At 43.9% G+C, this 20,567-nt stretch overlaps 1 protein-coding gene across 2 annotated transcripts in view; it reads left to right on the top strand.

Moving 5' to 3' along the window:
* Nucleotides 1-20,567, top strand: part of Mark1 (microtubule affinity regulating kinase 1) — a 118,143-nt gene that overhangs the window by 48,791 nt on the left and 48,785 nt on the right. For both annotated transcript variants that reach the window (XM_052737928.1, XM_052737927.1), the window contains exons 2-3: nt 7,369-7,572; nt 8,911-8,964. In XM_052737928.1, coding sequence (XP_052593888.1) covers nt 7,369-7,572; nt 8,911-8,964 — 258 coding nt within the window. The remainder of the gene's footprint in view (nt 1-7,368; nt 7,573-8,910; nt 8,965-20,567) is intronic.

Raw genomic sequence — 20,567 nt, 5'->3', positions numbered from 1 at the left:
TTTGCTGTTAGACTGGGGTTAATAAGTTGGTGCAGCTTTGGGCAGTCTTAGGTGTCACTGCAGCACAGTAGAGTGCTGAGCCTAGTGCTGAGCCTCCGTCACTTTGGGCAATTAGGAGGCTGTGTTCTTTATTACCATAGCATCTCTTGCAGCCTCGTTTTCTCGGCCACAGCCAGGATTTCACAAAGGAGAAAGTCACAGTCTCCTTGAAGAGTAAGGAGGCCCCTTGTCCTCTGAGATGTGTTTGGTGGTCTTCTTGGTTAGATGTTGAGCACCTTCAACTTGACATGGCTTGAGAAGGAAGCTTGTAGGTGTGGGCACGTGTAGATGTAACCAACCTTCTTATTAAATAAGAAACACAGAACCAATGCAAAGAAGAAAGCCAAGAGGTCAGAGCTAAGAGCTAAAACCTTACCCTTCCTCCTGCGGTGGTCCTACCTCTCCGAACCAGAGCTACCCCTGTGTTAAAGTCTTTATATAGAGTTCCTGTTCTGCCTTCTCATTGGTTGTAAACCCAGCCACATGACTGCCTCCTCACGGCCTGTCTGTATAGGCCTCCAGGTTTTCCATGATTGGTATTGATTAAAGGCATGTGTATCCAATAATGGCTGTATCCCTGAACACACAGAGACTTACCCAGCTCTGCCTACCAAGTGCTGAGATTACAAGAGTACACCACCACTGCCCTGCTTTCCTATGGCTTGCTAATAGCTCTGACCCCCAGGCAACTTTATTTATTAACCTACAAATAACATTTTAATACAAATCAAATATTACCATAGGCACATGTGAATAAGCATGAGCAGAGGCCATGAGAAGGGAGATTTTACTTTCACAACTTCAGTGTTTCAAGAGGAAAAAGAGTGCTTGTTTCATCAAGAAGTTCCTTACAAGTTGATGTCTCCCCCATCTCTCCTGTCTAACTCTAGGCCTTCACCTCACTCCAGGCTCTTCTCAAACGCCAGCCCTTTGGGACAGCCCTCGTCTTATAGTCCCTTACATGCCTCGCTGCCTTTCATACCAGGAGCTGCTGCTCGGTGCTCTGTCGGCTCACATATTCATTGTCCCTCTCTCTGTTTCCCTCTGCTGAAGGAGGAATTGTGTGAGGACAGATGTTTTGTCTGTTTGGCTTTCTCTTCTCCTCTCCTGTAGGACAGCACTGTGAACATGATAGAAAACAGTTCTCCTGACTGAGAAAATGAGTCAGTGAAGAGTGAGGTGGAGAGGTGGGCTTGAAGCTGAAGCTGGCGCTCTGGAGTGACTTGGAATGACTTGCTACTAACTCAAGTTTTTGACTCCATCGTGAGAGCCAAATGGAAGAGCTCTTCCCACTCACCTGTTTCCTTTCATGCATGTGGGAAGATGGGGTGCTTCTTCCTTTAATATCGGGCTTGACAACAGCTGAGCAATGAAAATAATGAAAAGAAATCATAGCCAAGCTAGTAAAGTGAGGTCCCATGTAGAAGAAAATATTCCTTGCCTAGAACAAAAACAAGCACGACACACCCTGTGGGAGGATTTGAATTTAGCAATTGAAATTGGGGTCTAATTTTGAGATATATTTATGTCTGGTGTGACTACACTGAGCAAAATTGTGAAAGCATAATTCTCTACTGACTTTCAAGATTTCTGATTTTTCCCTGGCATTTATAAACTGCACTTATTTGTCCAGAACTTACCAGGTAACCTTCTGACGTCAACATCAAGTCAGAAATAGTTGAAGCAGTGAAAGAGCTCTTGCCCAAGTAAAACCTCCAATGCAGTTTTCCGTTTTCTAGGATTGACAGGGTAAATAATCCTACCTTAAGAATCTTAGATGTAGTTACTCTGTTTTATGTGTGTGTTTTGCCTGCATGCATGTATGTGCCTCACATGTGTGATTATGTCTGTGGGTGCCAGAAGAGGACATTGGATCTCCTGGAAATGGAGTTCTGATTGGTTGTGAGCTACCATGTGGGTGCTGGGAATCAAACCCAGGTTCTCTGCAAGAGCAGTAACTGCTCTAAACTGCTGAGCCGTATCTCTAGATCCTCAGCTGATATTCACACACAACTTGGATGAACCCAGAAGAGTCAGAGTTCTCCAAACCACGTCTTCCTCCTCTGAAGTGTGGGTGTGCTTCTCTGTCGAGATGCTGTAAAGAACAGAAGAGGTGATGCCCATTAAGCAATCACCACACCTTGAGCCATAACGTGCAGTTTTGTTATAATTGTGGGACAGAGATGTGTGTCTTTAATTACTTTATCATTTGTTTGCTGACTGGCTTGTTCATGTATTCACTTGCTTATTCTTTACCTATTTGTTAGAGTCTTGCACCTTCCTTTAACTGGCTTAGTGTGGCCAGTTGTGCAGGGATTCGTATCTGTGACTAGAAACCATCTGGAGGCTGTAGGAGAAATTTACAGTTTTTCCTTTGGACAACTGAATTTTCAAGATGTGGGCCTTGGACAAAGATGCCCAGTTTTTGCCTCTGTGTTTGTCTCTGGGCCTTCCTTCCATGAACTCACCAAGCACACCTGACTGGAGGTTTTGCTCCTGTTTCACTGCCTGAATGTTCTTCCACTGTCTCTGTTCCTTGTCGTCTTCCAGGTGGAGTGCAGACAGCCATCTGTTCTGTCTGTCCTGTCTGAGGTAGCGCTCTGCGCGCTCCTTCCACTCACCTTGTTTTATTTCATTTTCAGATGTTAGAACTACACATAATTACTTTGTTTTGCCGATTTGCCCATTCTCGTCTTCTTTCATTGAATACAAGCTTCGTCTTTGGGGAGTTTCTTCAGCTACTTTCAGACTTTACAATTCCTTTTCTGCTTGAGGTAGCCGGGCAGTTTTGGTTGCTCACAGAAAAGAAGGGTGACTTTGCCAGAAGCTGGCTGCAGGTCCCAAAGACTCAGGAAAATGGGCTTGGTCGTTTGGGGCCTAAGGTGGACTGCTTTTGTCCCTTTGTTTGTTTGTATCATTTTCATTAACAGATGCACAGTACTCATTGTGTACTGTGCTAAGCACCTTCACATAAATTGCTATCTAACCCTCAGAAGGTCCTGAGATAGTTCTGAGGTAAAGAACCCCTTTATTATTAGCTCCATTGCCCAGTGAAGGACACAGAACAATAAGTGTGTCCATGTATGAGCGGCTCCCAAGTCAGAGCCTTCTTTCTAGCTTGTGCTACAGGCGGGGAATCTTAGTAGTTGGCTGTTGGAGTCTCGGGACCCTTGGGATGTGCGTGTGAAAGCTGCTAAGAGCTTCATCTCAGTCCTCTAGACTCTGCTAGACTCTTGGGCAACTTTAGGGCCATACTGCTCCTGCTGCAGAAAGACCAAAGAAGTTGGGGTTTGCTGGGTTGAGTGGACAATGAGAAAGAAAAATCGCATTAGAATTTGTTATTTTATGATAAAAGTGTGAACTAAAACCCAAAGAAATGCTGTAATTAGGCTATGATTATATTTTGTCTCTAGCAGCCATAGGCCTGAGTTCTAAACTGAATCCATATTCTTGCCAGGGTTCCTATGAGAATTGATCAGGAAGGAGTGAGATAAACTGTCCAAACAGTGCTTCAGAGACCATAAGGGAAGATGTGCTCCTGAGTAATGCTGACAAGCCTAAGAAAAGATGTGTGTTTGTTAAAATAGTGGTGTTTTGCTTTTTGTTGTTATTGTTGTTGTTTGAGACAGGGTTTTTCTGTGTAACAGCCCTGGCTGTCCTGTCTTGTAACTCCCTTTGTAGACCAGGCTGGCCTCAAACTCATAGAGATCTGCCGTCTGCCTCTGCTTCCTGAGTGCTGGGATTAAAAGGTGTGTGCCACTACCGCCCAGCTAAAAAGTGGTTCTTGATGAATGCCTCACATTCAGAACTATATTGTGATTCCTTACTTAAGACTACTGTGCATGTGACTGTGTTTAATGTTGAGAGCTAGTCCTTTTGAAAGAAAAAAAGTCACCTGTGTCCTCAAGTGTGATAATGCTATCAGGGATTACTGTGGGCCCATGGGTACCGCTTTCTCCAGTATCTGCTGACCCCTCCGTCATGTACAATTAGACACAAAATATCCAAGGCGTCTGCCCAAATGCAGTTTATTCACAATCAGAGATTTCTCCTCAGGAAATTGACAGGTAGAAATTTGATGTATGAGAATGCAGACACAAACAGATGGGAGAGAACAGCGGTCAGAGCCGGATGAACAGGACTAGCCAGCTAGCCTGAGACTGCAGCTCTGAGCCCCACTGAGCAGGACCAGCTACCTGCTAGAGTTATGAACAGGGAAAACCACTGTCTTTGCCTGAAGAAGAGCACTCAGGAGGAATGCAGTCGATGTTGGACCGCAGGCTCAGGCAGGGATATCACTCCCTCTCTCGGACAGTGAGCTGTGTGAGGAGGTGGGACAGGGATTGATTAGGGGTATAGTTGGAACAGGCAACTAATTTGGCAGTTGTTTTATATGCCTAGCAAATATAAGGAAGAGTAGAGAGTGACTAGCCCAAGCTCCTGGTTAGTTGAGAACCCAGCTTCTAAACTGTGAGTCATGACCCATGTCAGGTTACATGACAAAGCGTGAGGTTCGCCAACGCCGACAACGGCACCGCTTCAGAGTGCGTATGTTCTGTCCAGGGAATGGTCTACAGTAACTGTACTTTTGGTTTCATACAAATAAGTTTATCAAACAAAAGTCAAAGAGCAAATAGCAAGTAGCAGATAGCAAACCATCCACCTGGGCACTTAGAGATCTGGCGGAAACGACTGTGTAGTCCAACTGAGAGGACGGGGGACAGTGGGAGAGCAAGCAGCAACCACAGCTGCATGGCATCAGGTCTTCACAGCTCCCAGCAGAAAGGCCTGAGCTAGCCTGGGTCCCTGCCTGAGAGGCCCAGGCAGAGCAGAGTGTTGCCCCCTGGTGAGGGTGAGGCTTCCACATAGAACAACAACTAGCCAGCAGCAGGTAGACGGCCAGCAGCAGGTAGACGGCCAGCAGCAGGTAGACGGCCAGCAGCAGGTAGACGGCCAGCAGCAGGTAGACGGCCAGCAGCAGGTAGACGGCCAGCAGCAGGTAGACGGCCAGCAGCAGGTAGACGGCCAGCAGCAGGTAGACGACGGCCAGCAGCAGGTAGACGACGGCCAGCAGCAGGTAGACGGCCAGCAGCAGGTAGACGGCCAGCAGCAGGTAGACGGCCAGCAGCAGGTAGACGGCCAGCAGCAGGTAGACGGCCAGCAGCAGGTAGACGGCCAGCAGCAGGTAGACGGCCAGCAGCAGGTAGACGACGGCCAGCAGCAGGTAGACGGCCAGCAGCAGGTAGACGACGGCCAGCAGCAGGTAGACGACGGCCAGCAGCAGGTAGACGACGGCCAGCAGCAGGTAGACGACGGCCAGCAGCAGGTAGACGGCCAGCAGCAGGTAGACGGCCAGCAGCAGGTAGACGGCCAGCAGCAGGTAGACGGCCAGCAGCAGGTAGACGGCCAGCAGCAGGTAGACGGCAAGCAGCATGAGCCAAGCACTTACAAGTCCTGGAGAAATGACTGAGAAGCCCCGCTGAACAGTCGTGCTGGAGTTTCCAGTTGGGCGTCTCTCTGTGAGTGGACTTCTGGCTTCTCGTTCCCACCACAGGCATTTTTAGACCATGGAATAATCCATGCTAACCTCTGTTGGAAATGGTTCACCTTCTAGCTGTTCTCAAGGACATAGTGTTTTTGTTTTAAAGAGTTTATTCTTACTTCCATACTATATGTGTGTTTCCGTATATGGGTTTGTGCATGCAAATACAGTACCTGTGGAAGTCAGAAGAGCATCAGATCCCCTGGAGCTAGAGTTACAGGCGGTTGTAAGGCACTGGGTGAGGGTCCTGGTAACCAAACTTGGGTCCTCTTCAAAAGCACTGAGTTGTCTCTCCAGCCTGCGCATGCCATTTTTAATACCTTAGCTGTTTACTATTCTCCTCCCTCCCTATGACAGGGCAGGGAACCAACCTGCCCCAGGTCAGTGAGTCTCAGAGGACTCTTGAGATAAACGTGCTTGAATCTGAGACAGAGACAAAGGAGCCCACCTTGATCCTAGAGTCCACTGTCATCAAGTACAAACAGCGCATAATGATTTACCAATAGAATTTATATTATAGTGCAATGCCCTAGTATTAGTTTAAAATCAAACACGTAATGAATCCAAGGTGTCTCTGGCAGCACTCACATATTTCACAATGTGTGACTTCACTGCAGCTCTGGTTTTTGAACACACAACACCCACACTTTGCACTGTGCACACCATCACTTCACACAGTGCCAAAAAATGCTGCCTGAAACACTGTGGCTCAGAGTTGAAACTTGTATGTTAGGAATTATAGTGTTTTACTGTACACATGAGATTTTCTTCTCTTACAGAAACATGGTTTAACTATGGAAAGTAAAGACTTGAACATTTTCCCTACCACCGTTTCTCAGCACATATGCACATAGGTGTATTTTTGGAATGTCCTTGGTTAGAGTGTACATTAGTTACTCTTGTTGCTGGGACAAGATGCCTGACAGGAAGCTACATAGGAGAGAAGGGTTTCTTCCGGCTCACAGTTGAAGGGAATACAGCCCATCATGGAGGGAAGGCATGTTGGCAAGAGCAGGAGGCAGCATCCAAGTCAAGAAGCAGAGCGATGAGTGCTGGTGGTCAGCTCACTTCCTGCTTGTTATTCAGTTCAGGACCTCAAGTTCAGGTGGATTTCCCACCCTTATTAATCCCATTCAGATAATTCCTCAAAGGTATACCAAGAGGCTTGTCTCCTAGATCCTGTCAAATTAATTCCAGCAATGCATAAACCACATACAGTGAGGCACTCCTGTGGTCTCAGCATTCAGGAGATGGGGCAAAAGGATCAAAAGTTGAAGGTCATTTTTATCCCACATAGTTTGATGCCAGCCTAGTATACATGGAAAGAGAGAGAGAGGGGGAGAGGGAAAAGGAGGCAAGGTCAAGAAGTAGAAGAAATCAAGGAGCCCTGGGTCAGGGGAACAACCATATTCTGAGAATGTTTGTCATGGTAGTAAAGATGCTGCCCTTCTAGTGAGGTAGTAATGGACGATGTCACTCAACCTAAAATGGTGCCAGCCTTTATAGGAACAATAGTCTGTGAGGTTCCCAGTAATCTGTCTACCTATTGATTTTGAAAATCAAAATACAGACTTAAAGATGTGTAGAAAATTTTATTTTAAATGTTGTACCCACTGGTAAGGATCCTTAAGGTGGGAAGCAATGATAAACAGTATGTTCACATTTTAAAATTGTGTGGTATGATGCACTTTCACTGAAGATGAACTGTTAATGAACATTATTTGTAGTCTTTTAATTGTCCTTTTATAATAATTGAAGTGACCATGAGCTCTTGTGCTTTCTTCTAGCATACCTCTGTAGATGGATATACTGAAGCACACATCCAGCCTACCAAATCAAGTAGCAGACAGAACATTCCTCGGTGTAGAAACTCCATTACGTCAGCAACAGATGAACAGCCTCACATCGGAAATTACCGCTTACAGAAAACAATAGGGAAGGGAAATTTTGCCAAAGTGAAATTGGCAAGACATGTTCTAACAGGTAGAGAGGTAAGTATTCATGCCTTTTGATATTTGCCTGTACCTTGCCCCAGTCTTGTTAAAAACCTTTCTCATAGTTGATGTTGTGGTACCTGTGACCTGGTGCACACTGGGATATATGCACATAGAGCGTTTGCAGACAGGTCAGTTTCATGACAGAACTCCTCCCCATTTAACACTAAGGAAAGACTCACCTCTACCTTACAGTATCTCTTATAGACCAGGTGTGTTACAGATTAGCTGAAGCTTCTCTGTTATGTGAATGCTCCTGGGTACTGTTCCTACTCTGCATTTGAAAGGAGGCTGGGATAAGGTTCTGTGAATTACTACCTAGGCTAAGTTAGATGTAAATGTGTAGAAACTTGTTCACTAATTTTTATCTATTTGAAGGTAACATCAAGCTAATATTGCTACTATACAGATGATTTTTTTCAGATGACAAGAGAATTTACGTCTAAAATTTCATTTGTTTGTTTGTTCAGTGAGGGTTGTCAAGTCAGGATCTCTTGTAACCCAGACTGGCTTTGAACTTGCTGCCCAGCTGAGGCTGACCTTCAAATCTGGGTCTTCTGGTTCACTTTCCAAGTGCTGAGATTGTTGGCTTGCACAAATGCATCCCACTAATCTTAATGGATTTCAAATTATTGTTGCACAATAAAAATGTATATATTTGTATATATGTCCACCATAAATCTATAGTGTGTACAGCAGGATTAAAGACTATTTCAATAAAAATCTAAAATTCTGTATTAGGATTGGATTACTTTTTTTAATTCAACCACAGAATGTTAGTAAGCTTTCACTTTGCTGTATACATACTGATGTTGTAATCCCATCAAGGAGTATGGTGAGTATCTTCCTTCTTGTCTGTTCCACCCCAGGAGCCTTCCAGACACAGGCTGCCCTAGGCAGAGCCTTCGAAGATTTAAAACTCCCTTTTGTTAGTTTGCTGCTAGAAAGTCGGTGTGTCCAGCTTCTCTACATGCTCAATAGTGTCATTTGCCAAAAACACATGTTTAAAAGCCACTTTCCCCTATAATGTTGCCTATCAAGATTTTGAGAAAAAGATTAATAAGATAGAGGATGATTTTTACAGTTTTAAAAGGAAAAATGTGGAAGAAATAGCAAAGGCTTAATTCCATTGATTTGGAATCAGGAGGTTAATGACAAGTCAATAATCTGTGTTCTAAGGCTGATAGATTATCAAGACCATGCCTTCTGATTATGTGAGCATCCACATAGAAGTAAATGATGTATAGTTAAGACTGAAACAAAACTGTTTTCTTTTCAGGGTTTTATTCATTAAATGACATGTCTCAAATGAAGTTTAATGATTCTCTTTTTTAGGTAGCTGTGAAAATAATAGACAAAACTCAGCTAAACCCTACCAGTCTACAAAAGGTATTTAATTAATTTAATAAATAATGTGAGTTTTTGTTAATATATAATTCTATAAAGTCAAGCATGAACTTTTTTGTTAGGTACAACACTATGTTTTACCAGTATATGATGAAAAGAAAGGATCTAAGATGTAATGATTATGGCTGGTTATAAAGAGGTTTCAAATGTGTCTAATGCAAATGGAGCATCATGTACTCAAAATACATAGACAGAAGTATTTGGGACTTTGTCGATTCTTGGATTTGAGAATATTTGCATAGACTTTAACAAGATGTGTGTGTCATATGAATTCATAGGATTAGATTTTGTATCGAATATTGTGGAATATTTTATTTATATGTGTATGCCCATGTGTATGTGGGTTGCACATACCTGTGTGAGAGTATGGAGCCCTTCTGGGATGGCAAATTCCTCTGTGCTGGAGTTAGAACTGTTTGCAGGATGCCGTGTGTGTGCTGGGGTCCAAACTCTGAGCAGCAGGATTGCACTGCTAACAGTGAGTGCTGTTAGCCTCTGCGCCATCTCTCCAGCCCTAAGTTTTGAAGTATGGAGAGTTCTTCTTAGTGAAAACCTAGTTCTGAGTCATAGTTTCCGTAGGTGTGTCTTCGTTCATTGCTTCCTTGGATTCTTCTTTCATGCAAGTTCATCTTAGACATTGGGTTACAGTAGACAGTGCTCCATCAAAGGATGAAAAAAAAAAAAAAACAGGAATGGGGAAGAGAAATCAGTTAGGACAAGGATCTTTTAGTAGCCAGAGCTGTTTACTTCATTAAGCACTTCAATGGGAAACCTCCTCAGATACAAACATTTAGTATTTTAAAAACAAAGCAACTAGTTTACTGCATGAGCTATAGAATACCCATTGTGATTTCAGTAGCCTATAATAGTGTCAGATTTACAAATATCAAAGTTACATAAGTGACTTTGGATTCCCAAGAGAGAATCTTACAAGAAATTCTTAGTTTGCCATGTTTACCTACAACTTCCATGATGCTAATGAATCAGAGCCTTCTTCCCACTTCTCAGGCAAGTAGCTCTGCATTTTTATGCATTTCTGCACAGAGATCTATCTCTGTACTTTCATGGGTTCCTTTTCTGTCTGACAGCCAGTAAAACTCCAGCACACTGCTTAGTGAGGACTCGTGTTTGCTGGGCTCTTCTGAGAACTTGAGTTAGTGTAGTGCTGATGGGAGAGAGTCCTGGGGAGCGTCTCTTCTCATAACACCAGAGTCCATCCTACCTGAATGCCGCTGTGGGGGTAACAAAAGGTTCCCTTTCTGGACTGATAAACTATCTGAAGACGCTCTGGGCTGAAGCTACTGTGGCATGGAAATTTAACTCACCCATGTGTAGCTAGAGTTTTCCTGCCTGGCCCACAGTCAGGACAAATCTCTATCACCTGCCAGTCCCACAGTCGCTCAGACCCGACCAAGTAAACACAGAGACTTATATTGGTTACAAACTGTATGGCCGTGGCAGGCTTCTTGCTAACTGTTCTTACAGCTTAAATTAATCCATTTCCATTAATCTATACCTTGCCACATGGCTCGTGGCTTACCGGCATCTTCACATGCTGTCTCTCATCATGGCGGCTGACAGTGTCTCTCTGACTCAGCCTTCCACTTCCCAGCTTTATTCTCCTTGTCCCGCCTACACTTCCTGCCTAGCCAATGGCCAATCAGTGTTTTATTTATTGACTAATCAGCAACACATTTGCCATACAGAACATCCCACAGCACCCATGTGCCCAGGACTCTAAGACACTCCAGTTGCTGAACTGCACTCTGGCCTTGTCCACCTCCCACCCATAGTTTGTACTTTTCCTGGATCACTCTGGGAAGTTCAGTGATTTCAAGTAACGTTTGAAACTTCTGCCAGGGTACCCGGTAATGGGACACCCCATTTGGTCTTTCCCAGCAGAGCCAAGCGAAGGTCATATACTATTAATTTTGCTAGTTGGAACATGTGACCATGGAGCTGATCATTGCCGCCTTTTTATGAATAACTGAAGGTCTGCTTGCTGATGAAAATGTCTGTGGAGAGCCTAGAAATCTTTCCTAAAGTGTTGCCTTTCCAAACACACAAAGATGATGCCATCTGTGTGTTCTAAGCCTGTTCATAGATTTACTTTCTGGGAAAAACACTATTTAGTGGGGTGGGTGGGGGTGGGGAGCCAACCCCAGCTCATGGTTTGACTCATTCTGTTCACAGAACATTTAGACTTGTCTTTCCCCATCACATCAGCAGCATCTCCCAGTCAGTCATATCTCAAAATCCGAGTGCAAAGAACAAGCCATCTGCTTCCCCTGCATCGTCAGTTAAGTCCTGCAGGCCACAGTAGTCATGTGACTCCATGGGGTGGGCATGCCTATGGCACAGAAGGTGAAGATAGGACTCAGGTTCTTCTTGGCCTCATTTTTGGAAGCACGTGACTAAACCTTACCCTGGTTTGGTCTGAGTGTAAGCTGATTTTCCCCTTCATTCTCTTCTGTGTTTGTAGGAAATATGTCCTTCCTTTTCCAACATCCCTGATAGAGAAAAGAATCTAAGTATGAGGTACTGGCTGTTTAAAACCTCTCTCAAGTATGAAGTAAAAACAGTTTGGCCTTTGGAAATGTGTCTTCAATGTTGTTTACATACTATGCCTGTGTCATTTGTTGTAACTCAGTGGAGTCTAATCCAAGGAGAGCTAGTAGTTTAAAAAGTGTCTGAATTGACTCCCTCTTTGTAGCACAAGGATCACCTCATATAGTCATGGTTTTTTGGAGAATGTTCTGTTACCCACATTAGTGATCTCTGAGGTTCTTTTAAGCTATATGTAATGCCATGTGAAAAGCAAATCAGTGGGACAGTTTTGTTTATAACTGATAGGTTTCAACTGTAAAATTATCATTTTCTCAGAAATGTCCTTTCTGAAACATGGGCACAGTAGTTCATCAGATGAAGATTTCTTCACTCTGAGTCACCAGCATACTTCATCTCTTCTGACATTGTTATATTTCCTGTGTATTTCTTATGAACTTACATTTTATTTTTTTAATTGTGTTATGTATTTTGCCTGTATGTATGTCTGTGCACCACATGCATGCAATGCCCACAGGGGCCTGAAGAGGGCACTGGATCCCCTGGAACTTACAAATGGTTGTGAGCCACCATTTGGATGCCAGGAGTCAAACCCTGATCTTCTAGAAGAGCAGCCAGTGCTTTTAACCACCAAGCCATCTCTTTAGCCCCCATTTTCATTTTTATTGTATTTTAATTGTATCACACATCACAAAAGTGGCTCTTTGTGATTTCCTGACTGGCAAAATTCTAAAGAAGAAAAAAGAAAACACAAAGCAATAGTCAGGCATGGTAACCACTAATGGAGCAACAGTGAGACCACATAATGAAGTTAATTAATAAATAAAAGAAAGAAAGACTACCACAACTCAGAATTATGTTGTAAAATAACAGGTCGCATTAAAACTGCATGGAATGTGACTCTCAGTGCTAGGACACATGAGATTTTGTAGAAGCAGAGGTGTAGAAATTTCAATAACTGCAATCTTAAAAACATACTTTATTGAATAGCTCATCCATTTGCTGCCAGTGTCTGGTGATCTGAGCCACTTGAATTGATGGTTTTCCAGTAGTGCCCACCTCTTCTTGTAGGCTGAGTCAGTGTCCCAGAACTTCTGTAAAACAATCACTATCATGTTGAAGAATGTCGCCTCTATAAGACATAACCAGGCAGTATTCAGTGGAAACCAAATGTGTAAAACAAACCACAGAGTAATTGGCAAGCGATTCAATCAAGACAAAACCAGATGTTCTTCAACAGAGTTTCTTAGCAGGACTACCTGCAGACGTGTTGAAATGTCAGTTCCTGGTGGGTTATGCCTGCTGACATCTTTCACTTCTTAGCTGAATAGGTCCACGCATGGACTGAGTGTTCACCCATTCAGCTCTTGTTACATGTGTGTAGACTGAAGGAAATGTGTTGTTCAAGTCTGGTTTGGGTCAATGAAACCAAAGTGATGAAAGTATTGAGGTTTTTTGTTTTTATTTTTATTGTTGTTGTTGTTAGTTTGTTCTTGTTTGGTTTTTTGAGACAGAGTTTCTCTGTGTAACAGTCCTAACTGTCCTGGATCTCACTTTGTAGACCAGGAGACCTCGAACTCACACAGATCTGCTTGCCTCTGCCTCCCAAGTGCTGGGATTAATGGCCTGGCACCACCACCGTACAGCTAGAGAGTATTAGGTTTTTTTGGTTTGTTTGTTTGTTTGTTTGTTTTGTGAGCTGGGTTGTAGACTGCAAAAGCTGTTTTTTAATCAGAAATGATTAACTATCTTTATGTCTTTCCCTCTCTCCTCCCTCCATCTCTCTTCCTCTGTGCTTCCATCTTCCACTCTCTTTTCTTTCTTTTGGCATTCTGCAAGCGTGATGCTGCCATGTCAGTTAGTGAGATGAGATCTGATGCTCACTTACTCACCACTCCATTCTCCATAAAACTAGCAATCAGCAACATGCCCTTACCTGGATTTGGTTTTGGACAAAATACTGAAAATACAGATGATCATGAGGTGATAACTGAAAGTTGTATCTCTTTCACACACAGTATGAAGATTGGTAGGAAGAGTGTTTCACACTGAAGTGTGATGGATTTTGAGGGGAAAAGTGTCCAGGTGTTTTAGAAAGTGACACCAGTAAAATTACAGCATCTGGCCCAAGTGTGAACTGTGCGGTCACAGTAAGGCTGAACTTTCTGAGCCCCGGCTGTGTTTCCGGTTCAGCATGCCCTCTTAGATGTCAGGGAAAGTGTGCAGTGACATGTTTGACGTGTCTAACAGAATGCGTGCTGCATCCAGATGAGAAAATACTTCCAGAGCGAGTATGTCTAAGGAGTGGACACTGAGAATCTGTTCATGTCCCTGAGATTAAGACTCCAGTCTCTCAGACGGGCATAGTGGCGTGCACACCTTTATCCCAGCACTCAGAATGGAGAGGCAGGCAGAGCTCTGTGAGTTCCAGGCCTGCCTGCTATACGTAGTGAGCTCCAGGACAGGCAGAGAGACCCTGCCTTTTAAAAAACGAGTTTTTGTTTTGTTTGTTTTTCCAAAACAGGTTTTCTCTGTGGAGCTCTGGCTGTCCTGGAACTCATTCTGTAGACCAGGCTGGCTTTGAACTCAGAGATCTGCCTGCCTCTGCCTCCCAAGTGTTGGGATTAAAGGCATGTGCCACCATTGTCCAGCAGAATAAAATATATTAAAAAAAAAAAAAAAGACTCCAGTCATTCCATGTCTGACTGTCGGAGTTTGATGAGCTCAGCGTGGTAGGATTTCCCTGGTAGCTGCGCACAGCCCTCAGGGAGAAATTGTTCCATGAGATTGGCTTTGGCCCTCCAGGTCTCCGGGGTTATCTGGCACATCACCTGATGCTTCTTCTGTCCCCTGGTGATCTACAGTTACGGATTTCCACTTGATAGAACTAAGAAGTAAGATACAGTGAGAAGAAAGGCAGTGATTAGAAGTGAAACTGTCCTACAGTTCAAACTAGATGTCACCGAGCCAGATACACATGCTCACTAATTAATTCTTGATTCAATAGATACTTATCAAAGATTCAATTTCTCCATGTATTGGTGGAAGTATTAAGACAACTCTACGTAGTTAAAAGGGAGGTTTATTTTGTGGGGTAACTTACAAGTAAAGGTATAGGTAACAGGGTCCAGGAAAGGTGGAGTGCAGTCCAGCGGTGTTCTCTGGAAAACTCTGCTCTGTCTACCTCCAGTGTCCAGGATCCAGGAACCAAGAGAGCCGGCACATCCAGATCTCGGGTCTTAAGAGCTCCTCTCTCAGCCCTGCCTCACAGGCATGACAGACAGTTACCGGAAGCCTCAATGAGGGTAGTATTTCCAGGTCAAAGCTAGAACAGCTACCCACTACATCCATGTGTTTTCTTCTGTTTTTTTCAGCTTCCCCCTTCCTGTTTCTTTTAATGAGATCATTGTCCTGCTGCTGGCTGTTACGTGGGAAGCTCTGCAAGGCTTATCTATAGGACTTCTCTCTACTCTCTTCTTAGGCTGATCAAAGGTAACCAGCTATAAATCTTCACCTGTTGGTGAACTCTGAGTTTATCTCTTCACCTCAGACTACTCTTAGATCTCCTTGGAATCGTCTCTCTAAGACTCCCAACTGCAGAGTTGAACTCATGACCTCGACCTACCTACCTAGTGCCCAACTCACCTCATCGTCCTGTGACCTCTTGAACTCATGACGGCCTCTCTACCTCAAGGACCATCAACTTGCACAGCTCTCACCCCCTCCCGCCCCATTCCTCCAGCTTCAGTTTCCATGGATCCTCTTCATGCTCTTTATTCTAGCCACCTGGCCTTTGCAGCTTTCTCTTCTTCCTCCCTTTGCCTGATACTAACTCCCCTCCTCACTTACTTCTTAGACGTTTCTCACTTCCTCAGAGAAATAAATCACTCCTGTTCTCCATGGCAGTTTTGACTCTCCTTTCCATACTGGAATCCGACATTCATAACTAAGGAGTTTTTTAGTTTGGGGCAGTAGTTTCTTTGTTTGTATGCCAGCATTCTGTGAACCCTAAGACTTGTGATTGTTGGGCCTGTATTAACTGTGAAATACATATCCACTTGTACTGTGGAAGAATCCCCTCTCAGGGGAAGTGGAAGAGGCTAGGAATGTTGACGTCATCTATAAACTTCAGCTTGGCTGTTTCAAAACTTTTAGCCCTTAGTTACTGTAAGAGTCTTCCATCCTCCCCCATGTGACTAGCTAGGTCAGCTTCTTCCTTCCCACCCCAGAGGCCTGCTAGGCTCTTGAGGGACTCACCTTCCCCTGCCTCCAGCTAGGTCCCCTTTTTTCATCCCATAGGCCTGCCCAGGATCTTGGGTCTTTCTGTCCCTGTGTCCCCAAGTAGACTCTGCGAGATAGGGTCCTATCCTCCTCCAGGACCTCTCCCCTGCCCATGATGTAGGCACTGCTTCTTACCACCCTCTAAGCAGTCCATCTCCTTTGCAATCTGGCTTCTCTGAGCTGCTGGACAAGCCATTGCTCTGCCTGTGAGTACTAGACTAGCCTGGGCTATATTGTGAGCTGTAGGCTACCGTGGATGATATGAGACCCTTCTCTAAACACCAAAGCAAAGCAGAAAACAAGCAAACAAAAAGAAGTTAACTTAAATTTTATAGTGCTACTAGTAGTAGTTTTCTAAAATATCTGATTAAATTGATGTCCCAGTAAGATGTCTGAGGACTAAAAAAAAGGAGATTCGTAATGATCCCATAAATTATAAAGCTGAGCATTTGATCAACAGGGATCTGTTAATGTAGGCACATCATATGTATAATTTCTCAGTGAATGAGGCTTCCAGGTGAGTCCAGGAACTGAACGTCTCCTGCAGGGTAAAGCAGATCTGCACTAATTCACTAATCTGCCAAATACTTCCAACGATGGGACACAATGGCAGAGAAAGTTTCCTGTTCTCTTAAAGCCACATCAGAACAAAGTACTTGCAAAGCTAAGAAGGGTGTGCTGAAAGACACCGGATGTACACGCCCCCTCCTTCTCCAGGCCCTATTTACTGTCACTGAAGTCAGCCTGGAAAAGTGAAGTTACCTGGGACTGCAAAATCATCCTCTGTCTTCAAGACAGGCAAGCAGCAGAGAAGTCCTCTGACAGGAGGAGGCCACAGGCAGCATGGCAGCAGGTCTGATAGACACCAGACACACAGGTTGACCCTGGACTAGATGGAGGCTTTTCATAGAATTAGGATGACAGGTGACCAGGCCGTGTCCCGTCCACTAGTTTAAATACAACAGGTTCTTTTCCACGCCACACAAAAGAATAATAAGCAGAAGAAATGAAAGATTGGAAGGAACAGAAATTAGTTGAGAAGAGAAAAAGAAAATTCTCTTCACTGAGGCGAGTACTGATTGATGCCATGGAGCTTGGCTAGTCCTGACCTCAGCCCTGACTTGGAAGGATTGAAAAGAGCAGTAACCCTCCACAAAATGGAAGATTGTTTGGTGACTTCAGCTCCCTGGAGCAAAGCCAGGAATCTAGAAGGAAGCAATAAAGGCCCTGCACAATTAGAGTAGCTGTCTGTCTGGGTCCACAAAGTAAAGGCCCTGCGTTATAGCCAAGGCTTCCTGTAGTTCTCCTAACACAGTTGTAACAAATACTGACTTTACCATCCAGTTCACAGCAGACCTGAAACACAAAGCCAGGAGGGAGCTGGCATACTCTGAGCGCTCTTGCTAATTCATATGTGCTGGAAACATCACAACATCATGGCTTGAAAACGAGAAAGGAAGAAGTAAAAATCAGAAACTCGAATAATGTGGACCTGAACACTATCCTTCTGAACACACAGCTTTCCTTACTTGTCTCCAGACAAATGATGCATGCAGAAGGGATGATGTTAGCAATAGTGTCCACCAGAGTGACGTCTAACTGCAATCTAAAGACTCTGCTCCTCTTCCCACCTTCCTAAGAAAAGGCAAGGACTGGTAAGCTTGACATCTTGCTAGTGAGATGCCCTCTGATAAAGATGCCCAGCTCCCTGGCTTTCCTTCCTGCTCCCTCTGACTCAGAGGGTTTCTGCAGAAGACTCTGCTATTAGCTTCTGTCTCCCTCATTCTCTGTTTTCTCTCTCCTGTGTCCACCTAGGAAACAAAGAGGTTTAAGCAGATACTAAGAACATTTTTTAGATCTTTGCAGATACCATGTGTTCATTTGGCCAGAATTCTCTAGGTTCAAGGTAGACTATTAAGTCTGTTAGGGCTGCCATCATAACTACATACCACTTATAGGTGGCTTAAACAATAGAAAGTTTTATCACTATTCTGAAGGCTAAAAGTCTGAAAAGAAGGTGTTTTCAGGGTTGGTTTCTTCTGAGACTTTCCTCCTTGGCATTCAGATAGCTATCTTCTCAGTGCCCATCCGTAACATCTTCTGTACCCCAGCTCATCCTTGGTAAGTCTTCCTCCTATACGGATACTGATCATATTGGCCTAAGGTCCTGCCCTTGTGACGTCATATAGTCTGAACTCTCTTCTTGAGTCCTTTCTCCAAGAACAGTCATGTTGGGAGCCAGGAACACACTCTAGTTCACATCAGATAATGGATCATACACAGCAGTGTGTGCTTCTTTGGGTGGAGGGTGGTTGATGGTGCAGGATTCTGGCAGTTCATTTTCCATAATTAACACAACATACAAAATATCACAAGACTGTTAGCAGCAACTGCTTTCTTCTATGAGTGCCATCATTTTAACTTGGGTGGTTTGAATAAGAATGGCCCCCATAGGCTCATATATTTGAATGCTTAGTCACCAGGGAACTCTTTTAAAGAATTAGAAGGACTAGGAGGTATGACTTTGTTGGAGGAAGTGTGTCACTGGGGGCAGGCTTTGAGATTTCAAAAGCCTGTACCATGCCCAGTCTCTCTCCCTCTCTCCCTGTTGCTGTGATCAGAATATAGAACTCTCAGCTACTTTTCCAGCCCCATGTCTGCCTGCCTGTGTGCTGCCACGCTCCCCGCCATGATGATAATGGACTAAGCCTCTGAACTGTAAGCTAGCCTCTCTACCAATTAAATGCTTTCTTTTATAAGAGTTACCTTGGTCATGTTACCTCTTCTCAGTAAGAGGACAATGACTAAGACATTAGCCAACATGCTTCCAGCCTCTACACACCTCCATGTTCTTAGTTGTTAAAATTTTTTCTCATTCTTTGTCCAAATCAAAGGTTAAAACAGTGTTTAAGGCATCTTTGAGATGGGGGAGCCCTAATAGCTGTATATTATCGTTTTAATTTTTGAAAATTACTTTCTGATCAGAACTTTGGCTCTGCCTGTAAATATCTTCTATACATCATCTCCAGGTGGAAGTGGAGTGTCCCTTTAAAGTACTATTTTTGTTAAATGTCTCACTTTTTACAAGATTACTGTCCCACATTAATCTGTTTTTGATAGAATGGCTACATTCCAAGTTCCAACCAGAGACTAAAAACTCATGAACCCAAATTGTTATACAAAAACCCAGCTTTAAAAAAGCAAAACCAGCTTAAAACAAACAGAACTCCTTGCTGTAGAGGAATCTCCTGAAGGGCACACAGTTCGAAGAAAGCCCCTGCGGCCCTTGCAGAGCACTAGCGTTTGGTTCCCGGCACTGCTTGTAGCGGGCCACTCGCATCTCCCTGTAACTGCAGTCTCAAGGAGTCAGACGCCCTCTTCTGGCCCCCATGGGGCCCTGCACACACATGCCGCACATAAAAACATTCAGACACATAAAATAAAATAATTAGTCTGCTTCCCTCACTTTGACATACATCATAGCCAGTTTACTTCTAAGGAAACTGACTTGGCAGTGATTTATTAAGAGTAACAAGTGTTCTCTGTGTGGCAGTGCTGTTCTGTTTTGTGACTTGGCACACTGTCTCAAGAATGAAGAGGAGATAAAGTCAAGGAGCCCAGGGATCCTGCTTATGCCATGGCTCATGAACCTGTCCCTCAGGACACAGGCAGGGCCTGTGCCAGTTAGAGCAGGGCAGCAACTCCCCTGTGGTGTAGAGGAGTAGGTTAGAGAGAGGAACAACTTTAAAATGATACAAAATTTAGGCTGAGTGGTGGTGGCGCACGCCTTTAATCCCAGCACTCGGGAGGCAGAGGCAGGCAGATCTCTGAGTTCAAGGCCAGCCTGATCTACAGAATGAGTTCCAGGACAGCCAGGGCTACACAGTGAAACCCTGTCTGGGGGGGGGGGATTTAACATTTAAGTTAAATGCATAAATGTACATTCTTTGTCCAATGTAGGATCAACATTTTTTTTGTAGCTTAAGTTTTGTGGTTAAAACTGTACATTATCTAACATGAATTACATTCATAAAGTCAAAATAGATTTGTTACTGTTCCTAGTTGTGTTCTATTTCATGAAAGGAAATTATAATGATAATCAGGAAACAGTCTGCCAATAAAATCCTGTATTTAATTTTAATCATTTACACTTAACCCACACCTTGCAGTTTCAGTAGCAACTTATATCTGGTATTTTCAAAGTATCCACTTTATTTCATTACAAATACATGACTCACTGGTTTATATAAAATGTAATTGTGTTGGACAGACTCCAAGGCACTCCCCAGCAGTGCCCGCCTGTCAGTCAGCATTCACTTCTGTTATTCCTTCCCCAGATGATGGGCAAGACCTAAGACTTTTCAGATAGTAGCATGTGGGGAGGTAAAGGGATCTTGGTCCCATGATCATGTTATATAGTATGAGCTATCATGCTAGCAGGTACTCTGGAGACCATGAGTGCTGGCTTTAAAAAAAATGTAGCTTGAAATTTTACTTCAATAAGTATACTATGTGCCCTTCAGTAACAAAAAGGTGGGAAAATGTTGATTCCATTCAGAAAGCTTGTTCTGGTGCTGATCATGACAGCACCTGGCAGTTCCAGGAAGCAGAAGAATGCTGGACACTGGAGGGAAGTCTAGCTTGAAGCAAGGGTGTCCTGACATAAGGCTGTCCTGAGAGGTGGCCTTCCTTGATCACACATGCCAAAGGCATTGGGAAATACCTGTAATGTGCACTGC

This window comes from Peromyscus californicus, unplaced genomic scaffold (assembly GCF_007827085.1).
Source record: "Peromyscus californicus insignis strain IS unplaced genomic scaffold, ASM782708v3 Scaffold_14__1_contigs__length_90479793_seg_2, whole genome shotgun sequence".
Taxonomy (NCBI): Eukaryota; Metazoa; Chordata; class Mammalia; order Rodentia; family Cricetidae; genus Peromyscus; species Peromyscus californicus.
The sequence above is the reverse complement of the archived record's forward strand: the minus strand, read 5'-3'. Positions and strand labels throughout refer to the sequence as shown.